This window comes from Temnothorax nylanderi, unplaced genomic scaffold (assembly GCF_030848795.1).
Source record: "Temnothorax nylanderi isolate EJ_2023f unplaced genomic scaffold, tnyl_v1.0 TNYL_tig0005_pilon, whole genome shotgun sequence".
NCBI classification, from domain to species: Eukaryota; Metazoa; Arthropoda; class Insecta; order Hymenoptera; family Formicidae; genus Temnothorax; species Temnothorax nylanderi.
The window spans coordinates 3,058,518-3,078,458 of NW_027249067.1; the positions used below are offsets into that span (position 1 = coordinate 3,058,518).

The window sequence follows — 19,941 nt, forward strand, 5'->3', positions numbered from 1 at the left end:
ACCGCCAACATTAGTATTACCCGATGAACACTACGGGGACGTTATTGGTCGGATTTTGCCTATCGTGTGTGTGTGTGTGTGTGTGTGTGTGTGTGTGTGTGTGTGTTAGCAGAGATTTGGGCACACTGATTTTCATTCAAACGAGGAATTGTTACGATTTTGTCGTTTGTTTTCGAATTAACGATACAATACAGTGATTGCAATACTGTGAAGTTATACTTACAGAAGTAATGTACTGTGAAGTTACTTACTTCAGTATTACAAAACTTCACAGTATTGCAGTCACTGTATTGTATTGCTCATTCGGAACCAAAAGACAAAATCGTAACAATGCCTCGTTTGAATAAAAATTAGTTTGCGCAAATCTCTGCTAACACACACACACATACACGATAGGCAAAATCCGACCAATAACCTCCCCGAAGTGTTCATCGGGTAATACTAATGTTGGCGGTGATTAAATGCACAAAAATGCATAGGTAACTTTGATAAGCCATAACTCGGCGAAAAAAAATCGTACGGACTTAATTTTTTTTTTAATTTGCAGGGAAAAGTCCATATTTTACGATGGTTGCCATGATAGTTACGAAAAAAATTCATTCTACTCCGTAGAATGTGTCAAAGTATGCAATTTTTTGGAGACGTAACACGTCCTTACTTTTGGAAGAACGGCGGGAGGGCGGGAGGCTAAATTCAAAATCTAACAATGGTTCCTTAATAGTTAGTAGAAAAATGGAACGAAGCTCGTTTCCTTTAAGAGTACGCAACGTGTATTTTTTTTTAAAGATTTAGTAAAAATGTTGCTCGAATCAGAAAAATGTTCAAGTCTAGTTTCCTGAATGATGCAGAAGTTCTCACTCGATTATCATTGACATAAGTTTTCCGATATGCAAGATACCGTCAAGATTAAAGTTAGATATATGGCGTCGACAAATTGCTGGAATAGTGTTAATTGATTAATGGATGCTACTTCTGAAAGTGGTGTGCCATGTGTCGGTCATTCCAGTGATCGAAGAGATAAATAGAATCGAGGCGATATATAGGACTGATTTTAATAGCCGTACGTATTATCGATGGTTATATATATAAAATCCATGTAACGGTACATATGTATCGACGCGAATACCGCGCGTGTACCGCGCGTTCAAGCGAAGGTACTGTATCGTACACGCGCTACCGAAAACACGCGCCAATTCGCATCAGTGAAATATTTTGACGATCGCAATATTCCGTGGTATCTGGAAATGCTAATTGTAACTAAAATATAATACACTAAAATATAAATTAGCATAAATATTTCACATAACCTGCATTATCTTGATTCATGATAATTTGATTGATATTTCGATTATTCCACCGAATTCGAGTGAAATAACAATCGACACTTTTTCTAAAACAGTCAGTAAATAAATATTTAGACCGCATATAAATGTATTACATGAGCTTTCTTGCATAACTTAGGATATTATTAAGATATTATTATTTAAGCTAGCTAAGATTTTAAAAATGGATATCATAATAGGAAAATTTTTATCTAGATTATCTACCTCCCAGATTCCTGTTAAACATTTCAACTTTTTAGTGTCAGTTCGAAATAGTTATATCGCTCTTATAAAAATTGCAACAGAAAAGGATTACGAATTCACCAACTGACATATACCGAGGGAATCGATCGAGCTGCGAGGCATTACGACTTATAGTTCGAGCACGTTATGTGAGAAGGCTTCAAAGGATTGATATGGACATCGCAATATCATTGGGGAGAACACTAGCCGCAGGAATGCTCTACGGACCACAACTTTTGCTGTAAGGTGTACTATACCCGCGAGGGATGCAAATTAAACATAAAATGAACCGGCATTCGCGATTTAAAACTGGGTCATTGAATTTATAATTCATCGCTGTGTCACGTTCTGCAGGGACGATATTTACAGAAGGCACCATACGTACGGTACATTTAAAAAGAAATGTCGTATACTATTATCGTATACTATTGTCGGTACAGAATTTATTTTATACGCGTTTATTCAACATTATACTATATTTCGCAATATTATACTATATTTACGTTTAGTATGTAACACATATTAAATGTCATGTACTGGACATTTGTAAATAGTGCTCCTTGCATATTCTAGTTACCTGACGATGTACAATTTTCTTATACAATATTAAAATATGTAAGGATTATTTTAAGAACATATCGCGCTTGGGACGCTTATCTCCTTTGTCATATCTAACCCGTTCTGGTAAAGAAAAGAACACCGTCTAAGCCACTGATCGGGGTCTCTCTGAAAACCGGATTTTCCGCTGGAGCTTAAGTCCAAGCTTAAGGGACTTTCAGTTCGAGCGTACATGTATAGCGTGCCATTGTTTGAGACGCGTGGGCTGGTATGCGTTAAGCCTTTACTTTTAAAATGGCGGAGAATTGATGTCCTCACAAATCGATAATCGAACTTAGGCAACTTCTCGTAACACACGGCGGCGGCCTTTCGGGAATAATAATTCTGCGAGGATACGAGAAACAATGTAATAAAAGCTTTTACGCGGAAAAAAACAATACCGGAAATAAACGTGTTTTAAAAACTCGAATCACTAATAAAAAAAATTGAACAAAAATATAACGTGTGTTAAAAATACAGCTTTGAAATATAACTGTTTTATACTGCAGTTTTATGTTATAGTTGGCAGATAGCTAAGAAAACGCGTAAATGATTGCTAAAAATATAATAATTGGTATGAGACGTATTTATCTCGCTCGTGTGGGCGTGCGATAGCAATAGCCAGATTATCTCTTGCTTGCCGAGAAGTGACTGTAAAAAATAGGTTATTCGGTCAAACTATAATTGCGACACTTTGTTAAGTGGACTCAATTACAACGCGCGATAAACAGGAACTTCTAAACGTTTCCGTGTACACTTCCGCGTTTCTTGAGCAACTCTCGTCACGTCATCACCAACAGTTGTAAAGGGTGCGGTTACGGAATAATCAAACAATGTTGGACAACATACTGCACAAGTTGCCGTCAAAACTGTGAAATGTAACTTTATATAGTGTATTAAAATTATTTTTATTTTATACAGAAAAGGGAAGAGAAAAGAGAAACAGGAAAAGAGGGAAAGAAGAAAAAAAAATACTTTAAAATAAAACAATGTGAAGTTAAATACAAATATTTTAACATTTGATGTTAATACTTTAATAAACAATTCCGAAAGAGGCTAACGCTTATAACTATTAGCGTAAGTTAATACTACAATCTATGTAGTAATTATCATACGCATTATCAACCAGATTAATGTCCATATAAATGGGAAACGCTATTTAACAGCTGTCTCGCTTTATGATCGTAAATGCAATTAAATTGATCACGTCAGCAATTTTAATTCCATTACATACTATTGGGCATGTTAATTCCATCACAAGTGGACCAATCTACTCCAAAACCATAATGCATTATGATGACGAAACAAATCGGAACGTTCACGCGCCATCGAATTTCGTTAAATGCCCGGCTCGGATTTATCTCGAAACTGTTATTTTAAGAGCTTTGAGCCTAATGTTTTTCCAATAGAACAAAAATGTTTTATCTTAAGTCACTTACGTGTGAAAATTCAAAGAGTGAAAAAAAATACCGTTACACTAACAATGAAAATTTTATCGCGAAGTGTCATAAATGTATAACGTAAAATATAGCACGTATTTGGAAACCGTTCCAGAATTTATATTTGAAGAGAGATTAATTGATTGTGTAGACAGCATATAAATCTTTATTCGTTTTTTTTCCTTGAGTTTCTATCACGGGTTTCCCAATTTTGCCTCACCACCACATAGAAATATATATTAATAAAGCTTTCACGTTGCCGCCTTTCACAAAGCGAGTAAGCCAATTTATCCCAGAATAGACCATAATGCCACCCCTTTGAGCAGCAATTTTACTATTAATTTCCATTATGACACCAATAAACTCTTTTTGCAAAAGTATGCGCAGCCACTTAATTTCTGACGGCACTTCATCGGGTACGCATGTGTGACAGGTACTTAATATAACGCAATAATAGACTCTTATGTACCCTTACAAAAGTTCAATGATTAAAGACAAGGGGGGAAAAAGCCTATGTCGTCGCTATCAAAGGACGTCTCATTATCCTTTTTATGGAAAAAAAAAGTTATATTGAAAGGCGGTAGCACGTGCATGCGCGCGATATAAAGTTACTCTAAAGTTAAGTTACGTCCTTGACCATGCGTAAAATAATCAATAATTAAAAAAAACACTAAATGTAATATCGAACGTCTGGATATTAATAAACGAGTAAATAGTCGATCTTAAAAAAAATAATAAGTACAGAATCGAGATTTAATTACATTCGAAATATATTTAGATAGGTTCAGAGACTTTCGTCTCTGATGATAGCCTTATTAGAAATTGAATTTCTCACTCAGGCGTATATATCACGAGAAAGATTCACCTCCATCACGTTTCAAATCAAAACTTTTCGTGTTACCCTTCTAACTCATAGAACCCCGGAAGGTTTCTGAATGTTAATCCCAGTAATCCTCAGAACTATTACAATAGGACTTCGTACGTCAAGTGCTATTATACGTGCGTTTGCGGATTCCCACAACAAACTAAATAGACGTACGATTTTGTCCACTTTAAACACCTTTATCATAGTTTCTATAACTTTTCTCAGCTAAATGAAAACTCACGACTATATTTATGACCTCGAAAATGATTAAATAAAATTGTTTAAGCAGCTTCAGAAAATTATGATTGGTATAGTCGCAATTATCGCCTGACAGTGACATAGTTCAGAAATGCGTTATTTAAATCATTTTCTCGTGAAATTTAACAAATTCTTGTTAAAACTATTCGTCGATATTTGGCATATCATTAATTTAAATTCTAAAGTTAGAAATCAAGGCAATTTAATAACAGACTATTTTTTAATAATTTTAAACGCTTTAAATTGTTATTAATATCAATATCGAAAATTATAGGACGTATAGAAAATATTTTATAGATTCTGTACGATAATTTAGCATCATATATGTTGTCACGCTAACCATTGCTCTCTATCCTCATTTAATATTGCTATTTGACATATCTGTTGGCGCATTTCGCGCGTTTCGAAACAACGCGGACATAAAGAAACAGTCTCCTCTACAAACTGACGTGGAATGTGGAATATGAAAAAGAAGCGATGTACGGGAAAAGAGGTACCTAACCAAATGTAAGATGATATGAGGTAGTATTCCTAATTCACCATCAAATAAAATAAACATTTTTCTTTTTCTTGGCAGAATACTTATTGCGGAGTTAAGTATATTAGACATACACCAATTGGACTCCATGGCAGCGATTTAGTAGAATTATTGCGTTTAGGGGAACCTAATATCGCCTTTATTCCTAATTCCACACTCTACGATATTGAGACTATTAACGTGTTACATTCTGTCAGCGAGCAGCGGAAGATATTGAACAACGCTGCTTTAATTGGACGATCTTTTAAAATAAAGCAAAAGTTTTATTTTAGAACTGTGATATAAAAAGTATAGCGTGGTAGTTCATAGTTTCAACGAGGTTTCGAAATTTTGCAAGAGATGTCTTCCGTTATTAATACAGCAAAAAAGATACGTATCAAGAAACGAATTTCTGTCATAAAAACATGTGATATTGTGTCTAATTTCATTCCTAAATTAGAGATATTCGTTGCTAACCATTATTGTGATGCTTTAATCGGTTATATTTCTTCTTTGTGGTATTTCTAATTCCGTCCTCTATAGGAATGTGCATTATACCATTTTTCCTAACTGGTCTGCCTCTAGAATACCTCCAACGCTCCCCCAGCCTCCTGTCCAATGAGTAACAAGATCTTTTTCCGAGAGTAAATCGGCCAGGCGAGATGCTGACCACATCACCTCACCCTATAGTCCGCGAAACCCCATGGGCTTTCTTAAAAGAGGATATCTTTATCAACCTTATGTGCTCTATTTTGAGTCGTTTCTATTTCTAGCATATATTGTGTGTCATAGTTGTATTTTTAACAAAAATATGTAAGGGTGCGATATTAGGAACACTTTTTTTCGATGTCGTAAAATGCTACTTTTTTTGTTTTTCTTCAGAAAAGATAGTTAAAACAAATTTTGAACGCATTTATGCCATGGTGATCATATTACGATAATCCTAGAATAAAATGATGCGGTTTAGTTATATTCTTATAGGAGTTTTCAGTCAAAATTTTGGTTTCTAAAAATGGGGTACGATATTAGGCAGTTCTCCTATATGTTGGAAATTCACAGCAAGATCCGCGATTGTCTTATTTATGTCCATTTCTACTAATTGTAAGTGTATTACTACTGTAGATTAACTTTACTCTCGATTTTTTAACTTACTTTTTATCTTTTTCTAGTTCTAAGAATTAAATCGAGATTAAAGTTAATCTACATTTGTAGGAATGAACATTAGACACGGCCATTTTAACGTACATAATGTTGTATATATATTCTAATTGCGACATTAGTTCCACGTGTCATAAATTTCCCGTTTCCGATATTTACACGCGCATCGTTTGTTTGTCTCTGCGCTAAATCTCTCTCTCGGTTAATTCCCATCCGCCCGTCTCGGCCTACTCTGTCTCTCAGACCCATGCTAATGCAGGCTGCAATTTGTATAATTTCGAAATGGGTTAAGCACGCGTCGGAGCATCCGAGGTCGATAACTTTTTCTACCTCCGCGATAGAACGTCGTTATCTGCACGTGCTCTTCCGCAACGGCGCTCGTTCCAAAAGCATAGTGCTTACTTTACATTTTAATGTCTCCGGAGTCACGTCGACATCTCGAAGTGCTACTAATTTCATGGACTTTTAACTGTAAACTCGCCGATCACGCTTCCCAGTTATATGTCGAGTAAAATGCGCGGCCAAGCGCGCGTATACCTTTTATAGAAAAATTGTAGTAATCACAAACTTTATAGTATAGCCTTTGACATATAACCATAATTGCAAGGGGTAACTAAACGTCGAGATACAATAGCAATTCCAATTGAGTGATTTTGAATGGTTTTGAATGGTTGATAGCGTCAGTCATGAAGCATAACATTAACGGCATTAATCGTGATTGCTGGAGCGTTAAGACGCTGCGATAATCGATACTATATATAATCTGATTATAAGTAGGTATTGTACGTATCTCTCCTAATATATAAAAGAGAAAACGGATGATAACTTTAGAACACTTCTCATATGACATCAAACATGAGCTAATCGAACGAAATTTCTCTAGCGACTTAGCACTCTTAATAAAAATATGATATTTTCCATAAAAAGATACAACAAAAAATTGGAAATAAACTCTTCAATTTTTATTCGCTGTATCTCGTTGCAGAATATGGCAAAATTAATTCGGGAGAAAAATGTTGTCTTTTGGTTATCCATATCAATAGGTATATCATAACTACATTTACTACTAATATAATTTTTATCAATTTCCATGATTTTTGAAATTTTAACAGAGCTGCAAGAAAAAAAATATCTGCAAGACTTATACTTTATTTTATTTGACTGACATTAATTTTTAAAAATGTTTATTTGAACAAATTGAGAGATTGAACTCTGTTATTAATGCTGTCTTAGCAATTATATGGTTGTCGTATTGTTATATTAACGAGCTCGGAAGACGACAAAGTGCATATGTAGTATTTTGTGTTGCACTGTCGTACTTGCATGGTCTCCTTCATGCAAGAAGTTTCAGCCGATGAAAACCGACGGGGAGGTATAAGTGCCACCAAGTGTAATAATTATCATTGTTACAGTCCGTTTTTGCGCTCGTAAAAACTTTATGCATACGTAGCAAAATTTAACTCCAAGCGCTACTAATTAGCGGCGTTAAATGCAACGAATGCTTACAAACGCAAACAGCGTTTCCACCATAATACTTGAAGCAGCTGCCTTTTCATCATGATGCTCGTTGAATGTAATAAATGTTACCGTATTTCCGTAGAGATTTAAAAATATTTCAGTAGAGAAAAGTAAAATAGTTTCTGACAAATTAATTTCAATATTTAGTTACCGCTTAAATTTTAAGAGAAATCATTCTTTTATAGAAACGACGCTCAATTTACGGTGCGGTAGAATATTTAATATTAATTGAGTAAAGAATATTCCCTTATGAACTGTTTGACTTCGTCGAATTGTTAAGTTTTAATTTAAGTTTTCACTAGAGCTGCGCGTTAAGTTTTATTGCTTCATCTTTCTCCTAACCCAATATTTTTGTAATATCACGACGACAACTTCACGCACACGCAATCAATCTCTTTACGTAATATTCATAAATTTGCACAGTCACCTCGCGGATGCTGATGCAAAAAGTTTCGCGGGAATTGCTACGGTGAGATAATAACAGAATATAAACGACACGGTGGATTAGTCTGGCGCGAATTTCCGAGTCGATTTTTCGATGAATCTCGGCACCTGAACACATAAAACCGAAATCACTTAAACTATACTAAGGCCGTAGAAATACAATTGGCAGTGATGGACACCCATGTTCGGCGGATAAATCACTGTTTGTAGATATTCGTGCTAAAGCCCATAAATCGTAATCCTTCCATATTCGAATGTTCATGTGCCATATGTTCTCTCTATTTCGCAAGTGACAGTTGGTACGAAAAGCTATCATAAATGCATTTCTCATACTTTTCTTTTTACTTGTTATTTAAAGTTTTCCGCGTTAGATTCATTAATTAGTTTCATAAAAAATATTAGAATATGAATTACAAACAACAAGTACTGTTACGAAATACATTGCACAATATGTTAGCACGGTAACTCGATAACTCGCCTTATTAAGCCATTTTCACGTAATTTTATTCCTCTCACGGGACTTAAAAATTTGATAGAAAACAGTAATAATAAATTAATTAACTCCCGCGATTTGTGGATGAAGGCAACATTTGTTTGTCGAAACAATCTCGTGATTTATTCATATAAAGCAAAAATTGAGTGATAGAGAACGCAACAATAAATCTTTATTTCATTGCGCGATATTTATTTCCTTCACGATACTCGGATTCGGATGTATTTCTTATTACGTTTTACATTTTCCGATTGACGTGTAATTCACCAGCTAATTTCCGGATTGAAAGCGCGGAGTAATATCGCTAAATCGATCTTTTACGTAGCAAAGAGTTAAATATTTGATAGCTAATTTATCAAAGCTTCTTTGTTTCGAAAAGCAAAAGAACATTCGGTGATTAATTTACAGTACGTTAAATATCCCGTAGGAACTACAGTTCAACTTGTACGCGGCCCGGCCTTGGCGTTTGTTTAAGCATGTCGCTGCGTACGTAAGGTCGTCGCGCTATCATTTGCGCTATCATTTTCTTTCTCGAGACATAATATCATAAACGTTATCACACCTTACAATTACGATAAGTGATCATTTGCTCGTATAATCAATTTTTCAAGAATAAATGGCAAGGAATGAAGCTTATTTTTCTTTCATCTCATCGAGATTACTTTCTCACATCATAAAAGGTAATAATAATAGAGCCCGTAATTACAAAGAGCGTATAATATCACTAATGTAGAGATCTTTTCTTCTCCTTTGCAATGCTCTTAAAACTCAATTCAGTATCTCGACAATGTTAATCGTGATCGCTTGCGAGAAAGTCCTGAGTAGAACGTTGGGGATGAATTTCGCGAGAAAGAAAAGCAACCCATTCTTTATGATCTTTGCACAAAGTGCGGGACGTCGAGATGGATTTTTCTCTGCGAGGAAACATTTCGAAGCGGAGTAAGCGAATAAAGAGTCATCCCGTAATGTCCAAGCAAACTTTTCACACGTGCAAGAGATGGGAAGAGATCGTAATGCGATTCCCTATGGCAGATCTCCATTATTTCTCTTGAACGTAATATTTGCTGTGCCACACAATACGGCTTCAAAATCTAATCCTTCTTCGAGATGACTCGCGATGACAACTTTTCTCGTCTACGATATCAGTTATCATATTAATTGACATAATCTCTTTCCTGACAAAACTTTCAACAATAACGTGCATCGGATGAGAGAATAACAAGCATAAATAGCGATCACATATAACGAATGATACAAAATATTGCTGTAATAACTCATAGTTATGTCTCATTATTTGTAAAATCTTCATATTTACGGTGTACGGAGTCTAGGATTGCACAAGCTCTCTAACACGAGTGCGTATATCGGAAATCGCGCGATAAAACAATTTGCTCGCTGATTACGTTTTGTCAGGCGCAATCGATATTTAGAGTCTCAATTACGGACTCAATTTCACCGGACGAATCACCACCATAATGTATGTTTGTTTCAGGGAGCGGCGAGCCGTGGTTGAGAAGCGAGAAGCATGCCGAGTTCGGGACGGAGATTTTACTGCCCTGCGTCCTGAAATCACCGCAATGCGAGGGTCTGCACAGCATCAAGTGGTACCGTGGACCCACGAGGATTTTCATTTTCAGCGAGGACGCCGGGATTATACGCGGCAATAACGACATTGCTCTCAGGTAATTAAAGGATTATATTGAGACTTGAATGCATAATGCTAGTGGGTTCAACCCGTGCCTTGACTTAATTAGGCCGCCTCTATTGCAGTTTTTTTTCTTTTTAGAAACTAACCTAAATTTCATTATTCCTCAATATATTTCGCGGTTCCAATTAAAATCATAATATGAATTTACTAAAACTCGCGATAATAATCACCAATTTTGCGACGTAAACCGAAAATAATTAAACTTGGCCTTTTATGTTTTTGAAATATTATTTAAAGTATTAAATAATTTCTCAAAAAAAAAAAAGAAATCTGCGTTATTTCTATTATATTTCTACATTTCGAAACTCATGCACAATTTTTATTTTTCATTATGATACCTGTTTGAAGTATAAGTTTATAGACATCTATTTCTCTATTTTACAAATGTTTAAAATTTTTTTGGACTTATTATTCTCATTATCATTTTTCGAATTTCTATCTCTTGCCCGAAAAACGTTAAAAATATTGTAGGATATCTATTACATAACTAAACAAATAACATATTTTCTTGAATTGTTTTCGATTTTGGTTTTGATAATTAGCTGCTTCCACGATTTGTAACTATCGCGATTATGCTCATTTCGGGGTCATCACCCTGTAATTGCATTTTGTGGTTTGCGGTCTATATTTAGAGACCGTGTAGCTTCGAATACGTCAAATGCGTTAAATGCGCACGTGAATATGTACACGTGAACATTTAGAGCATGAAACTTCCAATTGGTAATTATCAAAGTCTCTGATTGTTTTAATAATATCCGGTTCACCATTATCCCTATAGTTAATCTGACACAGTTTACGTATTGTTATTTGCATATAAAACTCTTAACACGTACCTACATGTTCTACAAACTTTTAATTCTGTGGATACAGATATACAGTAACATGTAAATAGCAAGTTAGTGAATGAATTAACAAGTTTGTGAATGAATTTCCTTTAATTGCATTATGATAAGAGAATTAATAAACATAAAATAAACATTGTTAAATATAGAACTTTTATAATATTATTCTATATTATATAATATTAAAGAGAGAGGAGAAAAGTGCTATATAACATAGAAAGTATAATAAAAGTTGTCTTATTAATGACGAAAAAAATTTAATTAATTATTCGATTACAAAAAACTTGTAAATTTTAAGCTTGTAAACATTTAGCTGCAAATGAAGCAATCTCGTTATCTCCATTAAATCAAATCAATTGGCTACGTCTTTCGATTGTAATTCGCCACTGTAGCTATTTACTCCGAGCGTTATTGTTTGGGTACAAGCGCGGCAACTAGGCATACAAACTCGAATCTGAAACGTTCCTTAGAGATTTCATCCGATAACACCGTGATTCTCTACGTGCCAATTTGCATTAATTAAAATAAGCTCACCAATATCCTTGAATAATTAACAACGAAAAGTGATAAGCTTTATTGAATACTGATTAATTATTTTCACTCATTTACCTCCTCAATTTTTCAGACTAGTTAATATTATTATTAAAATTTAAATATAATTCTACTTTTCTATCGAATTAGGTGAAAATTTAATTCGACATTGAGACTTACACTTAATGAATTTTATTTCGTAACGTAAGAAAAGATACCACTGTCAATTTAATTGTAAAAGTTACAGCTGAAAAAAATGTAGAAATTATAGGATATTCGTTTACATATTTAAAATATAGTTTCCATACTTCTATCAAGCTAATACGAATTAAAGTAACACGATTTATATTAAAAAAGGACAGGCGTTACAGATTAGCTGTCAATAAAGTGATTCTTATTTAATTCCATTAGCACGCTTCAGTAGCCACTTATCGCTTTTCTTCTTCGCCTCGCATATTTAGTCTGACATGGCAACGATACGAGATGATTTTTATACGCGTGACTTTAGTCTTTTTTTCTGTTTTTGAAACGAAAGCATTAGCAGCAATAGTATTTTACGTTTTATTTGTTGCAATACGTCGACATAGATATCACTGTTGTATTTTATGCTTGAAAAAGATAAAAAATATCAACGAGAAAATGTTCGATCTGCACTGTGCATTTTATTTGTTTGAAATATTATGCTCTCGCTCGTCGAGAAATAACAAGATTACCTGTGATGACATGATAATAAAAGACAAATACATATATCACAGTTTGATGCATATAGACACATATGCACATGTATACAAAAGGCAATCTTGAGAAATCCATTTTCAAGACGATTTATAGTTCTCCGACGTTTTTCTTTTATCTAAAGAAGTTATATAAAGTTTAAAATATTTTATATAAAGATGCTTTTATAATATTTGCAGATGTGCTCAATTTCTTTTAGTAATAAAATTTTTTATTATAATAATGTCTTAGATCGAGCTTTCTATTCTACATCAGTATTATATTCGATCTGCTTTGGAGTAGTGTACAGTAATTTTATTTAAAAGCCTTACTTCTATATTTGCTACAAGACTCTTTGGTATACACTTCGCGGTAGAGATCTCCTAGAGATGATATCTTTTGATAAACTCTGAGCCCCTGTTATAATATATTTCCTAGATCTCTCCAAGTTTTAGTGAAATATTACAACGGTAGTGATATTGTCAAACACGATGTTTGAATCACAGCGAAGTGCATTTTGCGTAATTAAATGATACTTGATTAAAGTATCATCCTCTACGATTAAGTAAACTGTTTAGGCTTTATATACGCGTTAAAGAGATTGTAATATTATTTGATTATAATTTTATGCATTTATTTCGTTATTATATAAAACCAAACGTAATTTTCTGTATAAATTTTCTGCTAATAAGTACTATCAATATCGACAAAGGTCGATGATTATTACTGTTAAACAAAGCCAATATTATACTTTTTAATAACAGTTTTGTGCTTACTAAAGTGGAATATTCACTTTTCTTCATGAAATTTGTTTTTTCTACTATTTTTTACGTCGTGGATTAAAGGCAATTTGGAGTAACCTACTTTTATACGTTATTCATGCGTATATAGTACGATAGCAAAGCAATATTCGGTAATTATGTTGTAAATCATGTGCAATACATTTGCATTACATAGCTGTGGGAAATACGTCGGTTATATACGACGTATTTCCTACATTAACGTAATGCAAATTTTGAGCTCCTTTAATTGCATTTAATTACGAAATACATTCAGTCAAAACGTAAAATGTGCCTTTCATTAGTTCGATATTTTACATACTTATGTTCGCGAAAGATAAAATCACAAAAACATACCGTCGAAAAAAAATGATATTTTCGACATAAGAATGCAATATACTAATGCCGCGTATTATATTAAGTAAAACGCATAAAAGGTCGCTTTTATAATGCTAATGTAAAATATGTCCTCTATTTCTAAGGTTTTATAATACGACATGCTATTATCCGGATTAGTTGAAATCCGGATTTAGAACTCGGAAATATAAAGTAATGTTGTGTATGTTGTATTGTCGCTGTATGTAAGCTACTTTATTACTTTGCGGTGTTACAAAGAACGTGTCCCTTGGTAATGTTATTAGTTATTTTAAAAAATCTCGCATTTACTTTATTACTTTGGGGTGTTGCAAGAAACGTATTCCTTGTCTAAATGTCTAAATGTGAACGCGCATACTTATCGCAGTGTATAACATTGATGGTCTAATTACACGCGAATGCAAAAGATATATACATAGTTTCATGCGGGACGATGTCGCTGATTAGCGGTGCAGCACATCGTCGTATCAACAATTCGCTAATGACCCCGTAAACGGCTCGTCGATCAAACAGCACGCCGAAATGTCGGCTGACCGCGATCACCCGCGTTTCATACCAACGCAGAATTTGCGGCCTGCAAAAACAATGATTCGTCACACGCTATACGGGTTAACCGGGAAAACGGAGAATAAAAGCAATACGAACATTTCGGTTGAAAATTGTTCGTGTCAATATTTAATCCAGTTAATAAAAGCGGATTTTGGAATATCGTACAATCGTATATGCGTATAGCGTATAAACGCTGTGTATGTTGAACATTAGTGTTTTATTTTTATCAAAACGTGTGCCAAAATATCATTTTTACCATTGTTAAATAAGTACGCTTAAGCATTACAATTTTGTAGATTAAAAGGGGAAAAAAACATTGATTTGAATTTATTATTTCCATCGTTTTTTTTTTTTGCAATGCACTTTTGGGCACTTTTCTGTTATGATCCATCTTTAGATAACAAGTAATCAATTTGATGGGGATGTAAATTGTATCGAGTTACGGCCGCGTCCAATAGCGATGTGTACCGACTACTGTACTTATATGTCGATGCATATATACTCAGCATCATCTATTGACAGAATATCGAACGCGACCTATATATAGTATATATGCGCCCATTGACTGTGCGTTTGCTTGCCATTTACGGATATAAATGACGAGACCTTCGGACGTCTTGTTGCTTCACAGTTTATTGTCGTGAATTAATGGCCTTGTGAGAATGCACTTGAATTAATGGCCTTGTGATCCAATTTAATTACGAGCATTCGGAATTTTTGTGGCACTGCATTACTCTACACGTAAAAACATATTCGTCATACAATTTACTCCCGTTGTAAATTAATAATGCATACGATTGTATCGAGAGATCTTTCGATCCCGTTAATATTTCTGGAATACGTACTCATAGATGCATCGGATGTACGTAACATGCAATGTAAATAGAATTCGGTTCGTATAACACATATGATCGAATAGCACATATGACGATAATATCACCACCTTATCGTCATAAATGGATTATGCTACTCAGGCGGGATAACGAGCAGATTAATTTCATTGATTGTCCGATTCATTACCCGGTGTTAATCGCAATTCGAGATTGACATTACGTGAGGTCATTATACTTGTGTTGGCATGAACCACATAACGGCATAATACCGCGAGATCGTCATTAATAAAGTATAAACAATCAATGTATTTACGATTAATGAAACGCTGCGCGCGTTATAAACGTGAGTGACACCAATTATACGAAAATAAAACCGGCACGACGTGGCGAGCGAAATTTATTAGATTCTGAAGGAAATATATTCGTCATTGTTGTCATGTGAAATGCTGATTAAAAATTCATTAAACAAAAACGTTCCCTCCATTGTTACCGTCCAATTATAATTTCAATATTAGCAGATCTTTTTTACTACATATTATATTAAATTATACACGTCAAAATTTCAAACAATAAAAATTAATTTGGGAAATTATAAATTAAATCATGTTTTTGTTCTAATTTTCAAATCAATCTAGCAGTATGAATGTTTCACGTTATGAATGTTTCAGGACGAACATATTGCCTGAAGGCTGAAAATAAATCACGGTTTTTGTTGCAATTTTCAAATTAATCTAACAGTATGAATGTTTTACGTGAATGTTTCAGAGCGGACATAGAATATTCGTCGAATTCATCGAAAACATATTTGAAAATACCTGAGGTGCAGCTGGAGGACGAGGGTCTATACAAATGCGAGGCTACGTACATGGCAGTCAACCGCGAGTGCAACAACGTGCAGCACATTATTCTTAACGTCACAGGTGCGTTACATTACATTATGCGGCATTACCGGATTAACATTTTTCGGAATAAGATTAAAATTTTTTATCAAACTGGAGAGGGAAAGTGAGGGGATATTAAAAGTTTATGCTTTTCAAAATTCAATTTATTAGTAATATAATTTTGGCGCTTTGCACGAAGTATATAAAGATTTTTCGAATATTTTATAGAGAGAGATACCGAGAGATTTACGGAAACTATTTTAAAACTTTTCGCATAACTTCTCGCCATAAATTGCACGCGATATATTTTTAGCCGTATACGACCTCTGTTTGTTATGCAACCTCTCCTATGTACATTACGTCCATACGTCAAAAACGTGGTCGCAAGTAGCCTGCATTATTGAACAGGCAATACGGGATACGAAGTAATACGTTTCATTATTCATACTTTTGAAAATCTGTTTGCGCACGTTTGTTTTCCTCGCGACATATCTTTTTCTTATTACGTTATTACCGGGCAAATTTAACGTGATATTTCGCGAAAGTAATACGACAATACAATGTACTCTGGCATTTTATATGATACGTGAAAACATATTTACGATGTCCGTACTACAGTCGGAAAGGTGAAAATGGTATGCGCAAATCGGAACATATCGTAGGACTCACCATTCCATAAATCAGGCAATGTTTATTTCAAACTAACGGTTACACGTGATCGTTCTCGCCAATATTTCAATTTTGCGCGATACGTCCGAACGATAGACAACTCGTTACGGATGGCCCTTTTACGAGATTGGCAAGTAACGATGTGCTTCCTTTCGAAACACCTCTCGAAAATAGAAGTCTTATTTACATTTTACGGCCACTTGTGGCAAACGTAAAACATCAATAGTTCATACAATTCGCGTTTTTCCCCTTTATGTGTTGTGCAGCAATGTACTCAAAGTAGGAAGACAGCCACAAAGCAAAAAAATATATAAATAGTACATAAATAAAAAAAGATATAATAAATAATAAATGAATACTACAATATCAATCTAGATGTTAATAATGTTTCTACTTTGAGTAACGCCTATAATTTGATGAAAAAAAAATCAAAGGTAAATGAAACAGTCGTCACAGAGTCAATCGATAGCGATTTTGTGCTTCGAATTCTAACTATGATCTGTGACTTTTCTTTGGCTTGAATTTTCCTCCTATCTAGTTTCGAATGTTTATGTATGACTATCGTCACACGGTATCGTAACACACGGAATTGAGTGAGGGAATGTATGCATTCCGCTATGCATCAAGTATACTTAATTTTCGCGGAAGCTGGATAACCAGGGATAGTGATCTGGGTTAAACCCATGTCAAATTATACATCGATAACTCGAGTTATACCGGATGACTCCTAACTTTCCGAAGAGTTAATATCGACAAGTTGAGCTCAAGTTAGGCTCCCACTGATGTGATATCTCACGTACTCTGGATACGTGGAGTTATTTGATAATTCTTGATTTAACGTTTAGATTAATCTCATAAACGCATTATAGGGTCATTTAACGGCTAAATAGCTTCATTGCCACGCGATGTTATTTAATCAGGTTAATGCTTCATCATCACTACGCGGTATCGTGGTTTACTCGCGCTAACTTATCTCATATCAAATTTATACGGAATTATCCTTGCAAATTAAGGAGAAATCCCAAGAAAGTACGAGATGTCAAAAATTGTATGTATTACATAAAATACATATATTCTGCAATGTAACAAATATCAGTGTTGAATTTTTCATGACAGTTTTATTAATATCTAAAATCTTAGTTTGGAAGTAGGGGAGACCGGGGAAAAATAACAAGTTTTGCATATTTTTGCGTTAAAAAATAACAAATAGAAGAAACGGAAGAAAATTTTATTTATAATTAATGCATTTTTATTAAATCGCGTTTTGTATATTTTTGTATTAAATTGTAACAAATAATACATATATCAATAACAAAAGATGAAAAAGATTTTATTTATAATAAATATGCTGTACTATTGAATTAAATATAAAAAGGTTGAGTAATGCAAGAAAAATCAAATATTACTATAGCTTCTTCTTCCCTAGATGTCAGAAGCTACACATTAGAGTCGGAAGGAGCATTAGCGGTTTCTAATTATCCGGCACAGAATTACGGCTTAATTGCGTTATTAAGTAATTCCGTAATAGGGCCTGCACTTAAATTTCAGATATGAGAAGACCTCCAAATTCATCTTGACAGAAAAGATCTTCTTCCCTCTGCCAGCCGCAAGTTTCTTGCAAGGCACACCATTTAAATGTGTTATATCTACATTATCTTCGGAAGTTTATGAAGAATGAAATAATCCTCCTCTGGAGTGGTTATTCAGCGAACGTAGCGATTTTCCGCGAGTACATATACGCGAGTCGTCATCGCGACGGACGTGAATAGAATCACTGTGTACACGAAATTCTGGCTGCTGATCTGTCTTCCTCGCTGTCGTGCACCATGCCTCGTGACATCATAGCGAGTTAAACGAGTAGGGTGGAGTTTTCAAGTGTATAATCGCGACATAGTACCTACCTATAGGTACATAGTAACGCGTAAGCAGCATTCAGAAACTTTCATCTTTCATAATGGAGTATTGTATTCTTCTTAAAGTTCCAAAACTGAAGACCGCCTTGGAAATTAATTTCGGGGTCTAATTAAAAAGATAAGGTCAGTAATTATTCCCGAAAATTCTAAACAGCGTAAATTGGATGAAATAATTATTTATTAATTATTCATTAATTCTATTTATACTTGTCATTATTATTTATCATTATTGTTATCATTATGTGTAATATTTTAAAAGAAGTTATGTTAACTTTTTGAAAAGTGAAATAAGAGCTTTATCAATTTTTGAATTATGGCAGATTTCAAGTAGGATGCTCTTTTGTGCGGTTGTTTTAAATTTTTAAAAGATTCTCGAACTTTTATCGTTTTGATTGCAAAACCAATTGAAACACGAACGGAACACGAAAGAACTTGGAAAAAGTTGCTCTTGACGCATAACTGATTGTGACCTCAATTTTTCGAACTTCAAGTGCCTCGTGAATTTATGTATCGGGCTGCTTTCTTACGAACGTGTCTTGAATTTTGTTACAAAACGTAATATCACCGTGTATTTAACTGTTTTACAATATACATGATACCGTTGTTACACATAGGTATTCGGATATATCGCGCGCAGATTGTTGTGCATATTCCTTGAACAAATATTACAATAATTAGAAAGAATGGTTATTTTAAAGACAAATATCACTAATCTTTTTGTGAAAAAACCTTATAGAAAAATTCATTTTATTTTACTTAACAAGAAATTTAATTTAAAACTTTATTAGTGTTTAAGAATAAAGTAACAAAATAAAGAAACGAAAAATGACATTTAATTAAACGTTGTCGAAAAAGAAATAATCGCAAATTTGTTAGATTATTTAATTATAAAGATCGTTTAGTCAAGGTATTATAAATTTTATTTCTTTAAGTTGAATAATTTCAATTATGATAATAATCTTAAATCGACGGCTTTAAATTGATAAATAACTTTAATAAACGTTTCTTATCTTTCTCGCGTGCAGCTAATTGTCTTACAAGAATTCTAGTTGCTCAGTAGAAGGAGGAAATAAAAGAAATGTTAAAAGAAGATAAATACGTACCATTATTCTTCTCTCTATAATTTTATTTTTAATTTAGTATAGTTGCGTATATATTGTATGATTCTTATATAGGTATGTAATTAAAACAAAGCTGTATGGAAAGAGAAATTCCAACGACAGCAATAATAAATTTTTAATATCCATTAATTAGTTTTCATCAGCTTTGGGAGATGAACTAATTCATTTTTCC

The 19,941-nt window shown here is 33.9% G+C and overlaps 1 protein-coding gene across 3 annotated transcripts in view; it reads left to right on the forward strand.

Moving 5' to 3' along the window:
- Nrm (neuromusculin) overlaps positions 1–19,941 on the forward strand; it is a 159,287-nt gene that overhangs the window by 85,572 nt on the left and 53,774 nt on the right. For all 3 annotated transcript variants that reach the window (XM_071713190.1, XM_071713197.1, XM_071713202.1), the window contains exons 2-3: positions 10,347–10,536; positions 15,951–16,105. In XM_071713190.1, the coding sequence (XP_071569291.1) occupies positions 10,347–10,536; positions 15,951–16,105 (345 nt within the window). The remainder of the gene's footprint in view (positions 1–10,346; positions 10,537–15,950; positions 16,106–19,941) is intronic.